At 42.2% G+C, this 17,905-nt stretch overlaps 1 protein-coding gene across 1 annotated transcript in view; it reads right to left on the bottom strand.

Annotated features, from left to right (window-relative positions):
* Positions 1 to 3,318: 3,318 nt before the first annotated feature.
* The window catches only part of ST7L (suppression of tumorigenicity 7 like), a 225,030-nt gene continuing 210,443 nt past the window's right edge, over positions 3,319 to 17,905 (bottom strand). Inside the window, exon 14 of the mRNA XM_006895714.1 lies at positions 3,319 to 3,390. Within this exon, the coding sequence (XP_006895776.1) occupies positions 3,346 to 3,390 (45 nt within the window). The 3' untranslated portion in view covers positions 3,319 to 3,345. The remainder of the gene's footprint in view (positions 3,391 to 17,905) is intronic.

Here is a 17,905-nt window from a genome sequence, read left to right as displayed (position 1 = left end):
TGGGTCCTCATAAGTTTGTGGAGCAGTTTCATTCTACACAGGCAGCAGGAGGATGGGGGAGCTAGAGCTCTGGGCTGTGGGGCAGATTTATTTGGATGATAGGACTAATATTTGTGTAACCTGCTGAGACCTGTGTGGGAGAGTTAAGGTGGTTTTTCTTTTGGTGAGGGGCTTTGCTCCAGTTTCATCTCCATTAACACAAACCATGAGCTAGTCAGAGCCCTTGTGGTCTGTGGTGAGGGGATTCCTGTGGAGAAATGGGACTGAGTGAGTCAGGCCAGGGGAATGTCTTCCTTGCCTAGTAGTCCACCGGATAACTGATGAGCCAATGGTAGGATTTGGGAGGCGGGCTGGGTGGAGAGGAGAAGAGCTTCTAGTATAAAGAGGAGGAGAGCTTTAGGGCAGTGGGGTATCAGGGTCTTGGTTGTCTGAACGCAAAACAAGTTTGAATGAATTTACAAAAGGATGTTTCCTCATATGCCAAGCCACTGAGAAGGGTCACAAGTCTTAGTCAGTTCCTGTACTTATAAAAATACTCGGTTAGTCCCTTAAATTATGGGTGGCATGAGCCTTCTGCGGGCAGGCGGGCCTGATCAATCTGCATGCGCTCTCTTATCTGTTCTTTGGTGTGTGTGTGTCTCACTCTGTGGAAGGAAATGGATGGGCCCCTTCTGGCAACTCATACTGATCTGCTTTTCCCTGGGCTCCAAATTCTAGCTTACAAAAACCCAAGTTTGGCAATTTTCTATAAATTGTTAAGAGAAGATCAAGCTGTCCAGGGTGAAGAATTTGAAAAGTGAGGTGGACAGCAAGAGAACGACTTATTTGAGCTCCGTTACAGAGTCTCTGTGGGCGTGAGGAGGAATGGTGGCCAAGCAATTAATTTATCTTCTAGTCCTCTTGCCTCTGCATTCCGATTGGCTTTAAACAACTGGCGTTCACTCTGCATTATACAAACAGAAACTAATTTATTTACAACAAGCAATAAGATGAGAACATTATTTGGTGCAGTCCAAGATCTGCTTAGTTCAGCTGCTCCTTCCTCGTCTCCCTCTTCCTCTCATTTCTCCCTTTCTGATCCCACCTCTTTAAACAGAGGTTAGCACCTCAGATCAGCTGTCTCTTTTTTTATCTCCACTCTCCCTCTTTTCTGTTGTTCCTCATTTTTAAAAAGATTAACAGTATTTAGGTATACACTGTTTGGATGCGAGGTTAATTTAAATGACTTGGCCCCTACCCTGCAAGGACCTTAGAATCCTTCAAAGAAGGCAGCCAACTGAAGTGCTTCCGCTGCATAGCCAGTGTTTCTTCAGTGAAACCCAGGATGCCAGTCTAAACCTAGCCCTGTAGATAAGAGCTAGCCTTCATTATGACCATAGTATTAACCCACATTCATCCTCAGAATGATGCTGAAAAAACACTGAAATCAGGGATTTAAGATTAATTAAAAGAATCAAACTTCTGGCCATGGGGGTCATTTTCAAAAAGTCTTGTAGAGCTGACTTATAAACACTCATAGCCTCATTTCAGTTCTTGTTCCAGAGAGTAATTCTTTCGCTTGCTTCCCTTAGCAAGAACACCACTCAGTCCATTGCCAAATTCTCAGACCATTCAAGATAGGGGTTTCTACATAGCTTAATAGAAGAGAGATAATGAGGGTTTTTCAACCCTCATCCTTCCTGTGGTTTATATTTAAATGCCCTTAGTGGTCACCAAGCAGAAGCTCAACCTAGCTGGGGAAAGGAAAGGCGCCAGGGAGAGTAGGTTTCTCATCCCTGGGAGGCCGTGAGCCTTTCTCCTCAGCCAAATTACAGCACCAGAGAACAATGTGATGCATTCCTGGGCAGGTCGGTGGGACCCTAGGCGCCTGGGCCTTGTAGAGAGAGGTGCCAGACACAGAGCTCTCCGTAAGCAATCCTGCAGAGCCGCCCCCTGGGTGCAGAAATGAAATACGGGAGAGCTTCACATTACACAGAGACCTGTAGCTCACACCTGGTTATTGATGGCCTTGGTGGAGGCCTCTGCCCCCACCCTCCACATGGGAACTGCCTGCTGCTAGGGAGGTGGGAGTGGGGGGTGGGCATCTTTGAAGAAATGATGGAAAACAAAGAGATGCTTCCTTCTCACGCCAGCCTGCACACAACCATGGGGGCACACACACTTGAGTGGGGTGTACATGTCTGGATACACAGCTTCTCTCATGTTGCAAATGAGTTCTAGCTATCCCTAACAATAAAAAAGCAATGAGATGTCAATAAAAACTTTTAAAACCTTTCCAATAATGGGCCTAGCTATAACTAAGGAATGTTACAGTCTTACATTATCAACATGCAGACAGATGTTTGGTTTGGGGATGACTATTCCAGGAAGTGAAGGGGGGCAAAGAAAACCATGGGCAAGAAGAGTGGAGAATTACCACCCAAACAGAGTGGCTGAGACCCTTAAACTACCCATGACTGGTTTATGGTGGAGATAGTGAGGTGCATGCCCCTTGACGTATGGACGATGGAGCAGTCCCTCATGACTAGCACAAGGTAGAATTCTCAGACTGGCACTCTAGGTGATTGGTGATGGGTTTTCACTTAATCAGCCATGAAACAATATGATCACAAGAAAGAGGTGGTGGAGGACAGCAAGCAGTGGTTTTATTAGGGTAAATGTGTCCCGGTTAACACATTGAACTCAGCTTTTCCAGAAGCCATTATTCTCTTTGGGTGGTGGGCAGGTTGCAGGCAATGGTCGCTAAGGTATCTGTAATATCCCCAAAGGTCAAAAGAATACAAGAGAGTTCATAAACTCATTTCTCATTTTCCATTCAGGTCTTAAATGAGCTCTCTGCACCTTCGGAACTGTCCCTCATTTATTGAAGAATTACTCATTCTAGAACTGAGGAAGCTAGGCATCCATCCTCCCTTTAGTGCCCTAACCCTGAACTGTCTTCACTTAAAAATTGCCTTTATTTCCACTTCTGTCTTCTGCCTCTACCGATGGAGCAGCTAGACATGGGTATTTTCTTCCCTGGACTTAACTGCAGAAATCTAATCATTTTACTTCAGCACCACCAGCCCTTGTAAGTAGATCTGACCAAACAAGAAAAATTGTGTGACTGAAAAAGGAAGACAGTTTAATTTACAGTTTGACAACTTCCAAGGTGGGGCTTTCCCAAGAATAACAATTATGTTCATAAAAAAGCTCGTTGGCTCACAAAATGCCACCTCCACAGCAATCCTGTGAAGTGGGGACTCTTCTCACTTTACAGATGCTGTTCAGTGACATTCAGTAACTTGTCCTAGGTCACATGGGCAGTCAGGACCCAGACTGACTGCACATCCTGTTGCACTTTCCTCAGGTGGAGGAATCCCAATGTGAGGGGCACCAAAGTCCCAGCACCTTCAAGGTAGAAATGGATATAAAAATAATTCAAGTGCTGAGACTGCCAGTAGTAGTTGTTTATAAAGGAGCAAATGAGGGCATCCCTAGCTTGAACAAATCCCTATTATGCTATTTCTCTGTCACCCTCCCGCCTTCACCAAATGATCTCCATACATATTGAATCAGTCCTAGATCTTTTTTTCCTTCAAAATTAGAATAAAAATTATAAATATTACCTAGGTTTTTATTCATTTGAAGTGATACTAAGTGTGTGGACAGCAAAGAAGTAGTTATGAGAAACCAAAAAGAATTTTTTTAAGATAATTTTTTTATTACTATGGGGTTTATTAGGATGTAAAATGTTACAATCTATGATCAAGGAAGAGAAATTTTTAATGCTTTGGATTTTTTAAGTATGTATGGAAATTTCCTCTGATGCATCAATCCTTTTTAAAAATGTTTAAAAGTAATAACGGAATGAGAGTGCTAAGGAACAGTTCTAGGAGACTCTTCATGGCTGAGTAAAGGTCCTGGGCCCACGAGATTGTTGTGCATTGAGTCAGAATCAACCCATAGCAGGTTTTCAGAGACAGATAATTGCACAAGAGGAGATTCCCCATCCTTCTCCCATGGAGCAGCTAGTGGATTCGAACCACATGCCTTTGGGACTGTAGCACAGAGTCTTACCATTAGGCCACCGTGCTCCTTTGGCCCACTAGATGGGAAAAGCAATTCATCTGCATTAAGACAAGGGAGACTACCAGGCAGAGAGACCCCTGCAAGAGGCAGACAATAGATTTTCACGTGATCAAAGACTCCTGCCAGTCTCAATCCCTCCCCCATCCCCGTCCAAATTCTGGACCTTGGTTTAAGCACAAGACAGTGAGAAAAAGCAGCAGTAAGAAGGGATGTGTGCAAAAGGAACCCTTCCCTGTTCAATCTTGGAATGCATTCCATTAGAGACAGCATAAGCCCTTACCTATCCCACTCCTGCACCCCAACTGTGAAGGCAGAGGGGAAAGCTGCAGGAACGAAAAGTTCATCAATCACAGACCCGGGATGCTACAGCTCCCCGCCTGATCTGGGCCCCGGCTTGAGTTAGGGGAAGAACACCTCGTGAAGACGCTCTACCGATAGTCCGGGATTTCTCTCCCGGCAAACCTTACTTTGTGGTCCATCGATCTTGGCTCTCACTGCTTCCCACCCCCACTGCCTCCGCATGTGGGCTCAGAAGTCATCATCTAAAGAATTCCACTGCTCACCTCCTGCATAGCAGCACAGCCCCATGAGGCCGCACGCCAGATGGAGGGGATAAAAGTACGAGGTCATGGCTTCTAGCAAGAGGCTTTTTCTTAAACTAACCCTGACTCCTGGAAAAAGGCAGAGCAGGAGAGTGTCGGGTGAGCTGCTGACGGCAGCAGCTTCATAGGTCTTGTGTGAAAAAGGCAGGAAAAAGCACCCTTGGCTTTCAGTGGAAATTTCCCTCCTCCCACCTCTCTATAGACTGCAGGCCTCATGTTGATTTCTTGAAGGTGTCAGAGTAAAATGCAAAGATTAAATCAAACCTAGAGGTTAAATGCTTCCCAATTGTAGGGATCTGTTCTGCAGGCTGCCACACACATGCGAAGGCAAAGGCCAAGGGCGGAACACATACCCTGTTCCTCCAGGAATGTATCTAAGAAGTGAAAGGGTTAGGCCTTCAAAAGATTCCTGCACGAGCAAAGAGACAAGTACAGAGGACAAGCATCATTCGTGAAATGAGTATGCTTATACAATGATAATGAACAGAAGCAACAATTACAATGAAACAAAACCGAAAACTGTGTAAGCACTGATCTGGAAAGTAGCGAGAAGTCTCAGAAGAAAGGCAGCAGATAAGTAAGATTAATCAGAGGCTTTCTTGGGAGGTAACTTTAGAGTGGATTTTTAAAGGTAGAGACCAATTGAAGCAGGGGAAGGTATTCTAAGTAGAACTTAGCTTAGAATGTGCTGAAAGTTAGCAAGAATGTGCAAGCAATATATAAGGAATTTCAAGAAAGTGCATATTGTATACATGGGGGACTACAGAGAAATCGGAATGCTGAGATCAGGGTTTAAATAATTCAAGCTGACTGTGTATGCCTAAATTGTCAAATGTCTCACAGTCTTCTGTACAGCAACATAGCATCTTGATCTATGTCAACAATTACCTATGGGAGAGCACAGGATGAGTCTGTTACAGATGGAGGGACTAAAAGAGGTCTATATCCTGTAAAAAAACAAAATGAAACAACACACACACAAAACCCTTAACTCACTGCCAGGAGTCAGAACCTGACCTCCAGTAGGGTTTTTAGGGGCTGTCAATTGAATGGAGCTCTGGTGGCCTAATGACAAGAAGCTGTGCTGCAGTCCTTAAGGCACCTGGGTTGAGGCTACCCGCTGCTCGTGGGAGATAGATGGGCAATTCACTGCCTCTGAAAACTGGTGGGAGGGTGAGCTGTGGGTTAGTACCCAACAACAAACGGCACAAGAGGACGCTGCCCATATATCTTCTGCGGAGCTCCTGGTAGATTAGAACCCCGGAGCTACCACCTTTGGTTAGCAGGACAGCTCCTTAAAGACTACTCCCACCAGTTGTTGTTGTTGTTAAGTGCTGTTGAGTCGGAGGCGACTCATAGCAACCCTATGAACGAAAGTCCTCGACACTTGTGCACACTTGTGTGTCGAGGACTCCCACCAGAACCTGGCAAAATGTTAAGTGTCATAACCAATACAGTACCGTATCATTTGAGATTCAGAACTAAGTAATATCAACTATCCTATCCAGACAATAATGAATTATTATAGGTACTCCACTCAATGGCAACTAACAACATAGGCACTGGTGGCCTAGTCTGTAGGGAGTTGTGCTGCTGACCCAAAAGTGGTGCCTCTCTGGTGGTTCAAATCTCCTAGTGGCTCTGCTGGAGAAAGAAAGGCAAACTATCGTGCAATTCATAGCCTCATAAAACCCACTGGAAGGTTAGCTATGAATTGGTTTCAACAGCAACGAGCTTTGAGATAAGGGAGCTCTGGTGGCGTAGTCCACACCTGAAGGCTGCACCTCTCCTGGGCTTTGGATCATCAGCAGCGTCAGAGGGGAAGTGTGGGTGATCTGTGCCTGTGTGATTTATAGCCTCATAAAACTCACTGGAGGGTCTGCTCTGAGTAGATTCAGATTCAATGGCAGTGAGTTGAGTTGATAGGCCCAGAGGAACCCCTGGGTGATGTGAACAGGTGAGCTTTCGAGTAGTAACAGAAAAGTTGGCAGTTTAAACTCATCCAGAGGCACCTTGGAAGAAAGGCCAGATAACTGACTCATGAAAAGTCACGGCTTTAAAACCTTCTGGTGTCTCCAAAAGTCAGACACAACTCAGTTGGGAATTGGTCTGTTACAGACCCAAAACTTGACAAGATCAAGCCAATACCTTAAGAAAGAAGAATATGAAAAATGGATATTTTAAAATAGAAAATATATGTTTTGTTCCCTCATTCTCTATCTTTAACTCTGCCTGGACTTTATGGCTATCCTTACTGAGTATAGTGACCCTATGGACAATAGCTCTGGAGCCTGCCCTATTCTAAGCCAGTCTCCCTGTCTCTGATACACCTGTCCCCATTACCATAGTCACTGTGTCAACCCATCTCGTTCATAGTCTTCCTCTTCTGCACTGACCCTCCACCCTCTCAAGCATAATGCCCTTCTCCAAGGACTGACCCTTCCTGGCTACATGCCCAAAGTATGTAAGATGGAGTTTCAAAATCCTTGCTTCCAAGGAACAGCCTGGCTTCACCCTCTCCAGGACAGACCTGCTTGTTCTCTTAGCGGACCATGGCATCTTCAGTACTCTTCTCCAGCACCACAACTCAAAGGCATCAATTCTTCTGTATATTCGCACAATGGAATACTATGCTGCATTAAAAAACAAGGAACTCATGCAATATTATTCAAAATGGTTGACTCTGGAGAACATTATGCTGAGTGAAATATCCCAGTCACAAAAGGACAAATATTACATGATGCCACTGTTGTAGAATGGGACTGTCCTTGGGGTTGGGGAGACACTGAGTAAGATGGGTTCAATAATGTATACTGCACTGAAACAGAGGAGGGAGAGAACTGTTTAAAAGAGAGATATAACTGGGTATTTCTGTCATCACAGGAGACTAGAGCGAGGGCTACATGGTGGAGGGGACCTGGGGGAGGGTTTGTAAAACAATGAAAGAATCTTTTCTTTTACTTTTCCATAATTTTTGGACTCATGTACTTATAACTTGTTAGTCAAAATTGTGTCTTCTAGGTTGCAACACCCCCATGATACATCTTCAAGGATATGAACGTGTACAGCCAAGCACAATCAATAAGAGTGCATCTAAATTCCAAAATCAATCTCCATAATAGTCTATGTGTTTCCTACTGCCAAAGGGGCCCTTTAGAGTAGTGAGAGAAGATCTTCACCCTGAAACCCACAGCGTCCCTTTTCAGCAGGAAGTAGCTAAGAGAATACGCCGTCCCCTTTTCCTTATGACTCAGGGTGAAGTCTCTCTCAGGGAGGAGTGATAGGGAATGGCAAAGGATACACTGACAAAGAAGATTAATCAGAACTGGCTTTGACAAGCACTGTGGCATTTGGACAAGAACAAACTGGGAGGAGGGTAGAGAGAATAGTGCAACAATGAATGAGTGGAAGCCCAAAATCTCTGTAAATGTTTATGAAAATTAATAAAATATAATTATAGAAAAAAAAAGAACTAAAAAAAAATTCTTCTGTCATCCTTAGTCACTGTCTAGCTCTGTGATGCAAAGCAAATAATTGTGAAGACCGTGGCCAATGTGCCCCCAGGTACAACAGCAACGTTGCCTGGTCTTGTGCCATCCTCACAATTATTACTGTTTGGACCTAGTTTTCTAGTCACTTTGACAACCTATGCTGTTGGAGGCCTTCCTCCTTTTTGCTGATTCTTTATCAAGCATGATGCCCTTCAGTGACTTCATGATATCATGGTCCAAAGCACATATGACAACGTCTTGCCATTCTTGCTTCCAAGGAATACTTTGGCCATAGTTCTTCCAAGATAGATTTGTTTGTTCCAATGTCAGTCCATTGTATATTTAATATTCCTCCACAACAATATAAATTCAGAATCATCAATTCTTTATTGTCCAACATTCACATGCATATGAGGCAACTGAGAGTGGCTTGCGTTAGGCACACTTTAGTTCTCAACGTTTTAGCTTTTATTTATTTATTTTTAAAATAATGCTTTAAAGTGTTATTTTTTTCAGACAATTGTCAAGTGGAATAGATTGATTTCTTGATTACTGCTTCATGGGCAGTAAAAAGGAGAGTGGAAAAACAGCTCTAGGGACTGAAAAGCCAGTTTGTTAATGAATGAGGAGACAGTTCTCATGTACTACAAGGTACGAAAGCAGCAGTGAAAGACAAATTCCAAGTTCATTACTCCCATGGCCTTGTGCATTTACTGAAGGTAAAATAAACCTAGCTCATTTGGCTTCTGTCATACTTACTAATTGAACTTTCCTAATTTCTGGGAGAAAACCTACAATGGTGACTCTGCTCTCCATAGTATTTTCCTGGGGCCATTCTCAGAAAGAGACTATTGGTTTGTGTGGGTCCCTCAGTGTAGCATTGGCTACATAGTAAAATGAACATTGAATAAGCCAAAGTGAGCAATATTCTAGATTTCTAGTTTACTTACTTAACTGGCAAAATTTGGTGCTGGAAGGGAGGCAGCCACTTAATAGTGACAGCATTTGTTGGTATCATCTTAGCTTTCCTCCAGTTCCCCTAGGCAGTTTATAAAAGGTGATTTCTGAAACCCTTCACAAAAGAAAAGCTCAAGGGTTTACATTCAACTGTGACACCACTATGAATTCATTAAGAAGCATGTTTCAGGTTGCACTATAATTTCCCTATGTAACATAAACCCATGGAATCTGACATAAGCTGATTGCTCATGCTGGTTATTTTATTTACATTTCTGAATGGGAGGGATTTCAATACTCATAAAATATCTAACTGACTTATTATTTTTCATCTGTTCTCCCAGAGCAGCTATTATAAAGAGACAGAAGTCTCAACTTGTATGACTGGTTAAGCAACTAGGGAAAAGAGTTATTGCTCAAAAGCAATTAAAAAAAAATTCAATATGGAGCTTGAGGCCAAACAAGAGATACGGTTACTCTCAATGCCATCCAAAAGATAAAAGTCCAGAGGAAAAAATGTTAAGTGACTGTGTTATCTCTTTCCAAGTCCTATGGGAGTAGATGGTAGCTTCTCAAGAACGCAGGGGGCTTGAGTTTAAGTCTTTCTCTGGAGGTCCAGTGTTAATGGACACAATTGCCAAGTATAAACAGGAGGACGGGTGACTAGAGTGGGCTCTTTATAACCCAGAAATATCAATGTGTTGACTTACCTATGTGTTACAAATCAGACTTCTGAACTGAAACAAGCCATCGTGCATCTATCTGGAGATGTTTATGCTGTTCACCTACTCAAACTATGGTAATTTCTACTTACTCCAGGAGAAATGGCTACCTCAGGCAGATTTTTGGAGGAGGCAAGGTCACCAGTAAATTAAACTCCCAAGCCTTCAGTCTTCTGCCTCATTGTTCAGATCATCCCACTTTCCTTCTGTCAAGCTCAACTCAAAATTCATTGCCATCAAATCAGAACCAACTCATGGCTACCCTCCAGAGGGCTTTCAGAGGCTTGTGAGTCACATGAGGGGAGATTACCCATCTTTCCCCTAAAGACCACTGGTGGATTTGAATCATTTGAATAACCAGAGAGGCAGCCTGTGGGTCAGCAGCGCCACTTCCTATGGATTACGCCACTAGAGCTTTCTTTCTCTGCCATCACACTAAGTTAAAGAAGAAAACCCTTGAAATCTTGTAAAAATTTAGACGGATTCTTCTCCACCTGCTTTTATTATTTACTCTCTTTGATGATTACATGCCTAATAGTATACACTCCTTGAGGAGAGTTTCTTTGTATATTTAAAAATATTTCATGTTCATACTGTAAACAACCTATGTCATTGACTGAGGCAGACGAGTAAGAGTACAAAATATTTTTTAATTGAAATTTTAATCAAAGTTTATAGAGACTTTCATTCATTCATTATTGCACATTTCCCTCCCTGCTCTCCCCTCCCCACAGTTGGTTTCAGTTGGTTTTTCTCTTTGGAAAATAAAAAACCTAAACAAACCAAAAACCCCCTTTCATTATTATATAATCCACCCCCAGTTCACTTCCCCATAAAGTTCTCATTCTAGACTCTTGTCATGAAAATAATAGCTAATCATATATTCCTTTCAAATCGTTCTCTCCCTCACCTGTTTTAATGCAGTAGACATTATTTATCCCTTCTTTTCTTATTCCCTCCAACCCCGATGTCAATCTTGTTTTATAACAGTGGCATTATGCAGTATTTATCCCTTTGTGACAAATATTTGACTCAGCATAATGTCCTTCAGGGTCGCCCATTTTGTGTAATATTTCATGAGTTCCTTGTTTTTCAATGCAGCGTAGTACTCCATTGTGTGACTATACCAGAGCTTCTCTATCCATTCATTTGTTGATGGGCACTTGGGTTGTTTCCAACTCTTTGCTCTTGTGAATAAAGTTGCAATGAACATGGGTGTGCATATATCTGCTTGGGCAATGGTTATGGTTTCTTTAGGGTATATTCCCAGTAGTGGAATTGCTGCGTCAAATGGTATTTCTATTTTCAACTTTTTGAGAAAGTGCCACACTGCCTTTCATAGTGGTTGCACCATTTTACACTCCCAAAAACAGTGAATAAGGGTTCCAATTTCTCCACAACCTTGCCAGCATTTGTTGTTTGCTGTTTGGTCACACTTTGCTAATCTTACTAGGGTGAGATGATATCTCATAGCTGTTTTAGAAAATATTTTTTAGTTAGAGAGAAAATAATCTTGGTAGTTCCCCTAGAAAGATGCAGAATTTTTATGGATGCAAAAATGATCTGCGTGGAGAAGAGGGCAAAGGAAGCATATTTTAGTGTCTTTTCCCAATGTCTTCCTCTTCCCCATTACCTACATTTTAAAAAGTTAATATGGTATATATGCTTCTTTTCAGGGATCTCTGGTAGCTTAATGGTAAGGAATTTTTTCTCTCAGTGCAAAGCTGTGCAGTTCAAATCCTCTAGCTACTCTGAGGGAGAAAGATGGGTAATTACCTGTACAGTTGACTGCTTCTGAAAACCTGCTGGACAGTCAGCTATGGGTCAGTTCCAACTCGAAGCTACACAAGAACAACATACTTATTTTCAGGATCAGTGAGAAGGCTGCTTTAACAGTAACATGTGGGCACTGGGAAATTCTAGGTGGTTCTTTCCCATCCTCTCTCACATTATCTACAGAGCCAAGTAATTTTAGTCATAACCCTTGATATTCTCTTCTCCTTCACAATGACATCACACCATTTCCTTTTTGAAACCAGAATAGCCCTTACCAAAACCAAAACCCAAACTCAATGCTGTTGAGTCAATTCCGACTCAGCAACTCTGTAAGACTGAGTCGGATTATCTCTTAGGGTTTCCAAGACTGTAGATCTATACATGGCCGGGAGAGACCAGTCCTTGGAGAAGGGTATCATGCTTGGAAGGGTGTAGGGACAGTGCAGGAGAGAAGGACCTCGGATGAGATGGATTGACATGGTAACTGGGGCAATGGGGGTAGATGTATCAGAGTCAGTGAGACTGGCTCAGGATAGAGCAGAGATCCGAGCTATTGTACATAGGGTCGCTATGAGTAGTGGGCAACTTGATGGCATATAACAACAATAAGAGTTTTTTTTTAAGAACAATAATTTTTTATGGAAGCAGACAGCCAAATATTTCTCCTGTAAAGTAACAGGTGGATTGAAACCTCTGACCTTTTAGTTAGCACCAGAGCACTTTAACCATGGTACCTCTAGAACTCCTTAACATAGTCCTTCAAATGCAAACACATTGCTAGCGAGTTGGAATTTACTTGAGCTGAGTGGGTTTCTGAAGCTGTAAATGGCAAAGGAAATTGCCCATTTCCCCCTTCAGAGCCACTGGCAGATCTGAACTGCCCAAAAGGTGTGGTCATTATATTAGCACAATACTATGGATTAGGCCACCAGAGCTTCCTCTAGAACAATAGTCACCATATATTTAAATGCTGAAAAACCCACTGCCATAGAGTTGGTTCTAACTCATGCCAACTATAAAAAGAGCAAGGGCCATGTGGGGACAGCCAGATTCGACCTTTACCAATTTCACAAAGGGAAACCTCATTCACAACATGAACAGCACAAAACCAATTTCCATGAGGACATGCATGTCCCCCAAATTCCTGCACCTCTTTCTACTCATCCCAACACCAATATTACTGTTTTACTAGGTCCAAAATCTCAGGTGATAGCTCACAAACAACACAGAACCATGTTGAGGAAGTAAAAATTCAGGTTAGTAGAATCCAGTCCAGACAGCTTCTAAAATGTGCCTCAGCCTTGAGACCTGGAGCATTTGGCCAGTGTTACAAGGTTCTCAGTCCTGCCTACCATGGCTCCCCCCGACCTCTTAGTCCTCCTCCAAACGTATCTCTGCCTCTGTGAGGGTAACAGCCTAACAGCTCTGTCTCATGTTGGGTCTCTGGTCTTCTGCTTCTGCTTCCTAGTCTGGTTGGTGCAGAAATCCCTGACCCCAAAGGATGGGCTACATTCTCTTGTTTCTTCTTTGATGGCAGAGAAGAGCCTCTAATTCTGCTGCTGGATCCACTCAAGTTAATGGTAAGCTTAGGCAAGCCCCTTGTGATAGAATAACACATCCATTCACATATTCTCACTCATCCACACGGCAAAGTAAGTCAATGGATAGGGATGCCATTTTAAACAATAAACCCTTAATAACATACCAACTCTCCATTGGTTTTTTGAGGCTGTAAAAATACATTTTTTTTGTATGCACACCTATTTTTAATTCAGCATTATTCACAACAGTGAAGAGATGGAAGCAGCCTGTCAACTAATGAATGGATAGAAAACTGTAGCACATTCACACAATGAAACACTATGCATCCTTGAAAAAGAATGCTTTTGTAAAACACTACACAACATGGACGAGTCTGAAAGACATTATGCTGGGTGAAATATCTCAGTTACAAAAGGATAAATACTGCTTAAGACCACTGTTATAAAAATAGGATTGTTACAGTGGCGTGGGGGAGGGTAGGGGAGAGAAGGAAGAGTGGATAGATAATGAACATTGCACTGGAAGAGATAAAAGAATTGTCTAAAAGGGAGGTATGATTAGACATTACAAGTATGACAATCAACAAGCTGGAACAAGAAGTGCATTACAAAGTGATGCTAAGGGAGGGGGAAAGAAGAGACTGTACATCAGTGAATGAATGAAAACCCAACCTTTCTGTAAAATTTCATTAATGAGGCTATAAATCTTGATAGGTGGAGATTGCCTGTCTTTTCCCCATGGAGGGGCTGGTGGATTTGAACTGCTGATCTTTTGGCTAGTAATGTAATACGTAAGGAACTATACCATGAGGCTCTTTAAAAACCTAAACTCTATAATCAAATTAGGGAGCTCTAGTGGCCTAGTGGCAAGATGCTGTACTTCAATCCCAAAGGCCATGGTTTGAGGCCACCAGCTGCTCTATGCATGGGAGAAGGGTGGGCAATTAACTGCCTCTGAAAACCTGCTAGACCATCAGCTATGGATCAGTTCCAATGTGATGGTACACAACAACATAAACAATTTAAAAGAAAAAGCACCCCTGAAGTCTTTCCATTCAATTAGCCAACAGAAAAAAGAAAAATCTTTATAAGGTATGCAGGATTCTCCAGTCTGCATGTCCTAGGACTGTGTGTGTGAGTGCAGTTTGTTTTGTGTTAAAGGTGGTATTACAATAGGAGAAATACACCTAGAATAAATTAATCACAGCTAGGGTTTAGCTGAATAAGAATTCCTTGGTTCCAAGGAAGTACTAAAATCCCCAAAGAATCAGAGTCAAGTAAATAAAAAGCCTAGCTGAATTTTATGAGAGGGTAAAGTTTCAACTTTGCATACCTCAGCAACCAAGGCTGAGTTATGCTTAAGACTAGGAAAGTGCCTTCATCAACACACCTGCCACTTTTCTATTTCATTCTGACTGAAGGAAAAGCAGCAATGTGTTTGACTACCAACAACAGCTGTGGCTGTACTCTAGAGAGGAGTCTGACAATCTAAGGGTTTAAAATTAATGTGAAGCTACTGGACCTGATAGTAAAAGCTTGAAAGAAACTGGGAATCCAACATAATGAACAGATGAAGTCATGTTCTTAACAAAGACTGTAAGAATATGCTGATGTTGTGAGTCAATGTTAAATTGACTATGATTTAGAGTGACCCTGTGAACAACAGATGAAACCCTGCCCGATCTTGTGCCATCCTCACAATCTCTGCCATGCTTAAGTCCCTTGTTGGAGTCACCATGCCAATACATCTCCTTGCGGGACTTCTTCTCTTTCACTGACTTTTCCAAGCATGATTTGTTCTTCCAAAGACTGGTACCTCTTGACAGCATGCCCCAAGTGTGTGGGACCAAGTCTTTGCCCCTCAGGAGTCCTCTGGTTCCACTTGCTGTGTGATAGATTTGTTTGTTCTTTTTGGAGTCCATGGTATGTTCAATAATCATCACCACACCACAATTCAAAGGCATTGATTCTTCGTCAATGGACTTTAGGCAATTTTAATGTTATTACAGAAGTAAGAGAGGTAATTTTGATTTTTTTTCTCAAAGTTTCTAGAATATCATTAAAGCAAAGTATTTTTTTTTTAAAAAAACCAAAAACCAAAAAAACACCTCCTCCTGTACTGGTCAGATCTGATTTGATGGTACACTCACACAAAAATAATAAAATATATTAAAAAAATTTTTTTTAAAAACCCACCTCATCAACATTAAAGAGCATACAATATATTGTTGTTATTTCTGTGTACTTTTGAGTGAGAACTGACCCACAGCTGAGCCTCCAGCAGGTTTTCAGGGGCAGTAAATTATAGGAGAGTAGACTGCCCATCTTTCTTGCCTGGTGCATGTGGTGATTTGAACAGTGTACCTTTGTCTTGGCAGTGAAATTCCTAACCCACCACTACCATAGTACATATGCTACCTACAATTGTCACTTCAGTAAAAACACTATTGTTACTGATCTGGTGGCAATGAGATCTACTGCCAACACAGAGGCACACAGTTCAAGCCCTCTAGCCGCTCCATGGGAGAAAGATAAGCAGTACCCTCCTCTGTGGTTTATGGCCTCTGAGGGTCACTGGAGGGTCAGCTTTGAGCCGGTTCTGACTTGATGGCACATCACAACAACAACAACAACATAATATTTTACAACAAAAGCTCATTCTATTAAGTTAAATATTTCCTCCAAAATTCTTCACAAGCTTGAACTTTGATTTTGAAAGAAGGCTGATGTTAAGGTAATTTGTATTAAAAACCTTCTTTCTTTCAACATTTCAAAGTCAATCAAATTCCCTGTGAATTACAAACCAAATCCTTCAGGTATTTCTAGTTTTACTCTACATTTTAAAGATCTAACTCCTTTATACAATTACATGTGTTGTTGCTGTTGTTAGGTGTCATCAAGTTGAGTATGTATGACTCATAGTGACCCAATGAACAAAAGATCTGAACCCGGTTCTATCCAGCATCATCTTCACACTTCTTGACACTCAAGAGCCCATTGAAACAGTAACGTCAATCCAGCTGGTTGAGGGTCTTCCTCGCCTTCACCGACCCGCCACACCTTCCAACATCATGTCCCTCTCCAAGGAACAGCACCTCCTAGCAACATACCCAAAGTATGTGAGGCAAAGCCTCATCATTCTTGCCTCCAAAGAGCACTCCAGCTGCACCCTCTCTAAGACACATTTGTTTTTTCTCTTGACCATCCATGAGATGTTCAGTGCTCTTCTTCAACACCACAGCTCAAAGGCTTCAATGCTTCTTCTATCATCCCTAATTCATTGTCCAGCTCTCAGATGCATAGCAAGTGATTGGAAAGACTATGGACTGAATTAGATGCATGTAGTCCTCAAACTGACATCATTACTGCTCAATAATTTGGAGAGGTCCCTAACTTCATATTTTCCCAGTGCAATGCATCTCCTTATTTCCTGACTGATGGTACCAAGGATGTTAATTGCGGATCAAAGTAAGATGAAGCTGTTGACAGCTTCAATCTCTTCTCCATCTACCATGATGCTGTCTATTGGTCCAATGGTAAGAATCTTTGTTTTCTTGACACGCAATCTTGAGATACAATCCATACCAAAGTCTGCATTTCGTGATCTTCTGCAAAAAGTGCTTCAAGTTCTCCTTACTTTCAGCAAGTAAGGTTGTGCCATCTGCATAGTGCAGGTTATTGATAATTCTCTGTCCAATCCTGATGCCACTCTCCTTTGCATAGAGTCTAGCTTCCCATATAATTTGCTCAGTATACAGATTGTATAGGTATTGAGAGAGGATACAACCCTGACACACTCTTTTCTCAATTTTAAACCAACCATGCAGTGTTCCGTTGCTCTGTTCACACAAAAGCCTTCTGGTCCAGGTATAGATTCAGCATGAGCACAATTACGTTGAGTGTGTATGTGGTATATACATGACCAGTCAGCAAACTTTCTTAGGTGTTTAACTAGCATGAACAGGAATGAGATGGGAATGAAGTAATCAAAAAGACGGAAAAGAGAATATTGGGTGCTGCTGTTGTTAGGTCACTTGCATCAGTTCCAACTCACCGTGACCCTAGTACACCAGAAAGGAACACTGCCTGGCCTTGTCCTCACAGTGACTGCCATTTCTGTGGCCATTATTGCAGCCACTGTGTTATTCTGTCTCATTGAGGATTTTCCACTTTTATGATGAGCCTCTACTTTACCTCCAACTGACACCATTACTCCTCAATAATTCAGGCCTTAGTCTTTCTAATCACTTGTTATGCATCTGAGAGCTGGACAATGATTTTTAAAATGACAGGAAAAGAATAGATGCCTTTGAGCTGTGTTGTTGGAGAAGAGCACTGAACATCCCATGGATGGACAAGAAAACAAACAGTTATGTCTTGGAGAGGGACATGATGCTGGGAAGGGTGGAGGGTTGGTGAAGGAGAGGAAGACCGTCAACCAGGTGGAATGACATGGTGACTGCTGCAATGGGCTCTTGTGTGTCAGGTAGTGAGAGGATGGTGCAGGATAGAACCAGGTTCAGATCTTTTGTTCACAGGGTTGCTATGAGCCATGCTCAACTCAACAGCACCCAACAACAACTACTATTATCAGTCATGATGTCTTTCTCCAAGGATTAACCCCTCTGGATAACCAGTCCAAAGAAGTTGAAACAAAGTCTCACCATCCTTATTTCTCAGACACATTCTGGTTTGTTGTATGGTCTTGGGTTTTTTATTCCAAATAGATTTATTTGTTCTTATGG

This window comes from Elephantulus edwardii, unplaced genomic scaffold (genome assembly GCF_000299155.1).
Source record: "Elephantulus edwardii isolate Elephantulus edwardi_28Jun2011 unplaced genomic scaffold, EleEdw1.0 scaffold00174, whole genome shotgun sequence".
Taxonomy (NCBI): domain Eukaryota; kingdom Metazoa; phylum Chordata; class Mammalia; order Macroscelidea; family Macroscelididae; genus Elephantulus; species Elephantulus edwardii.
This window is presented reverse-complemented; position numbering and strand designations above follow the sequence as displayed.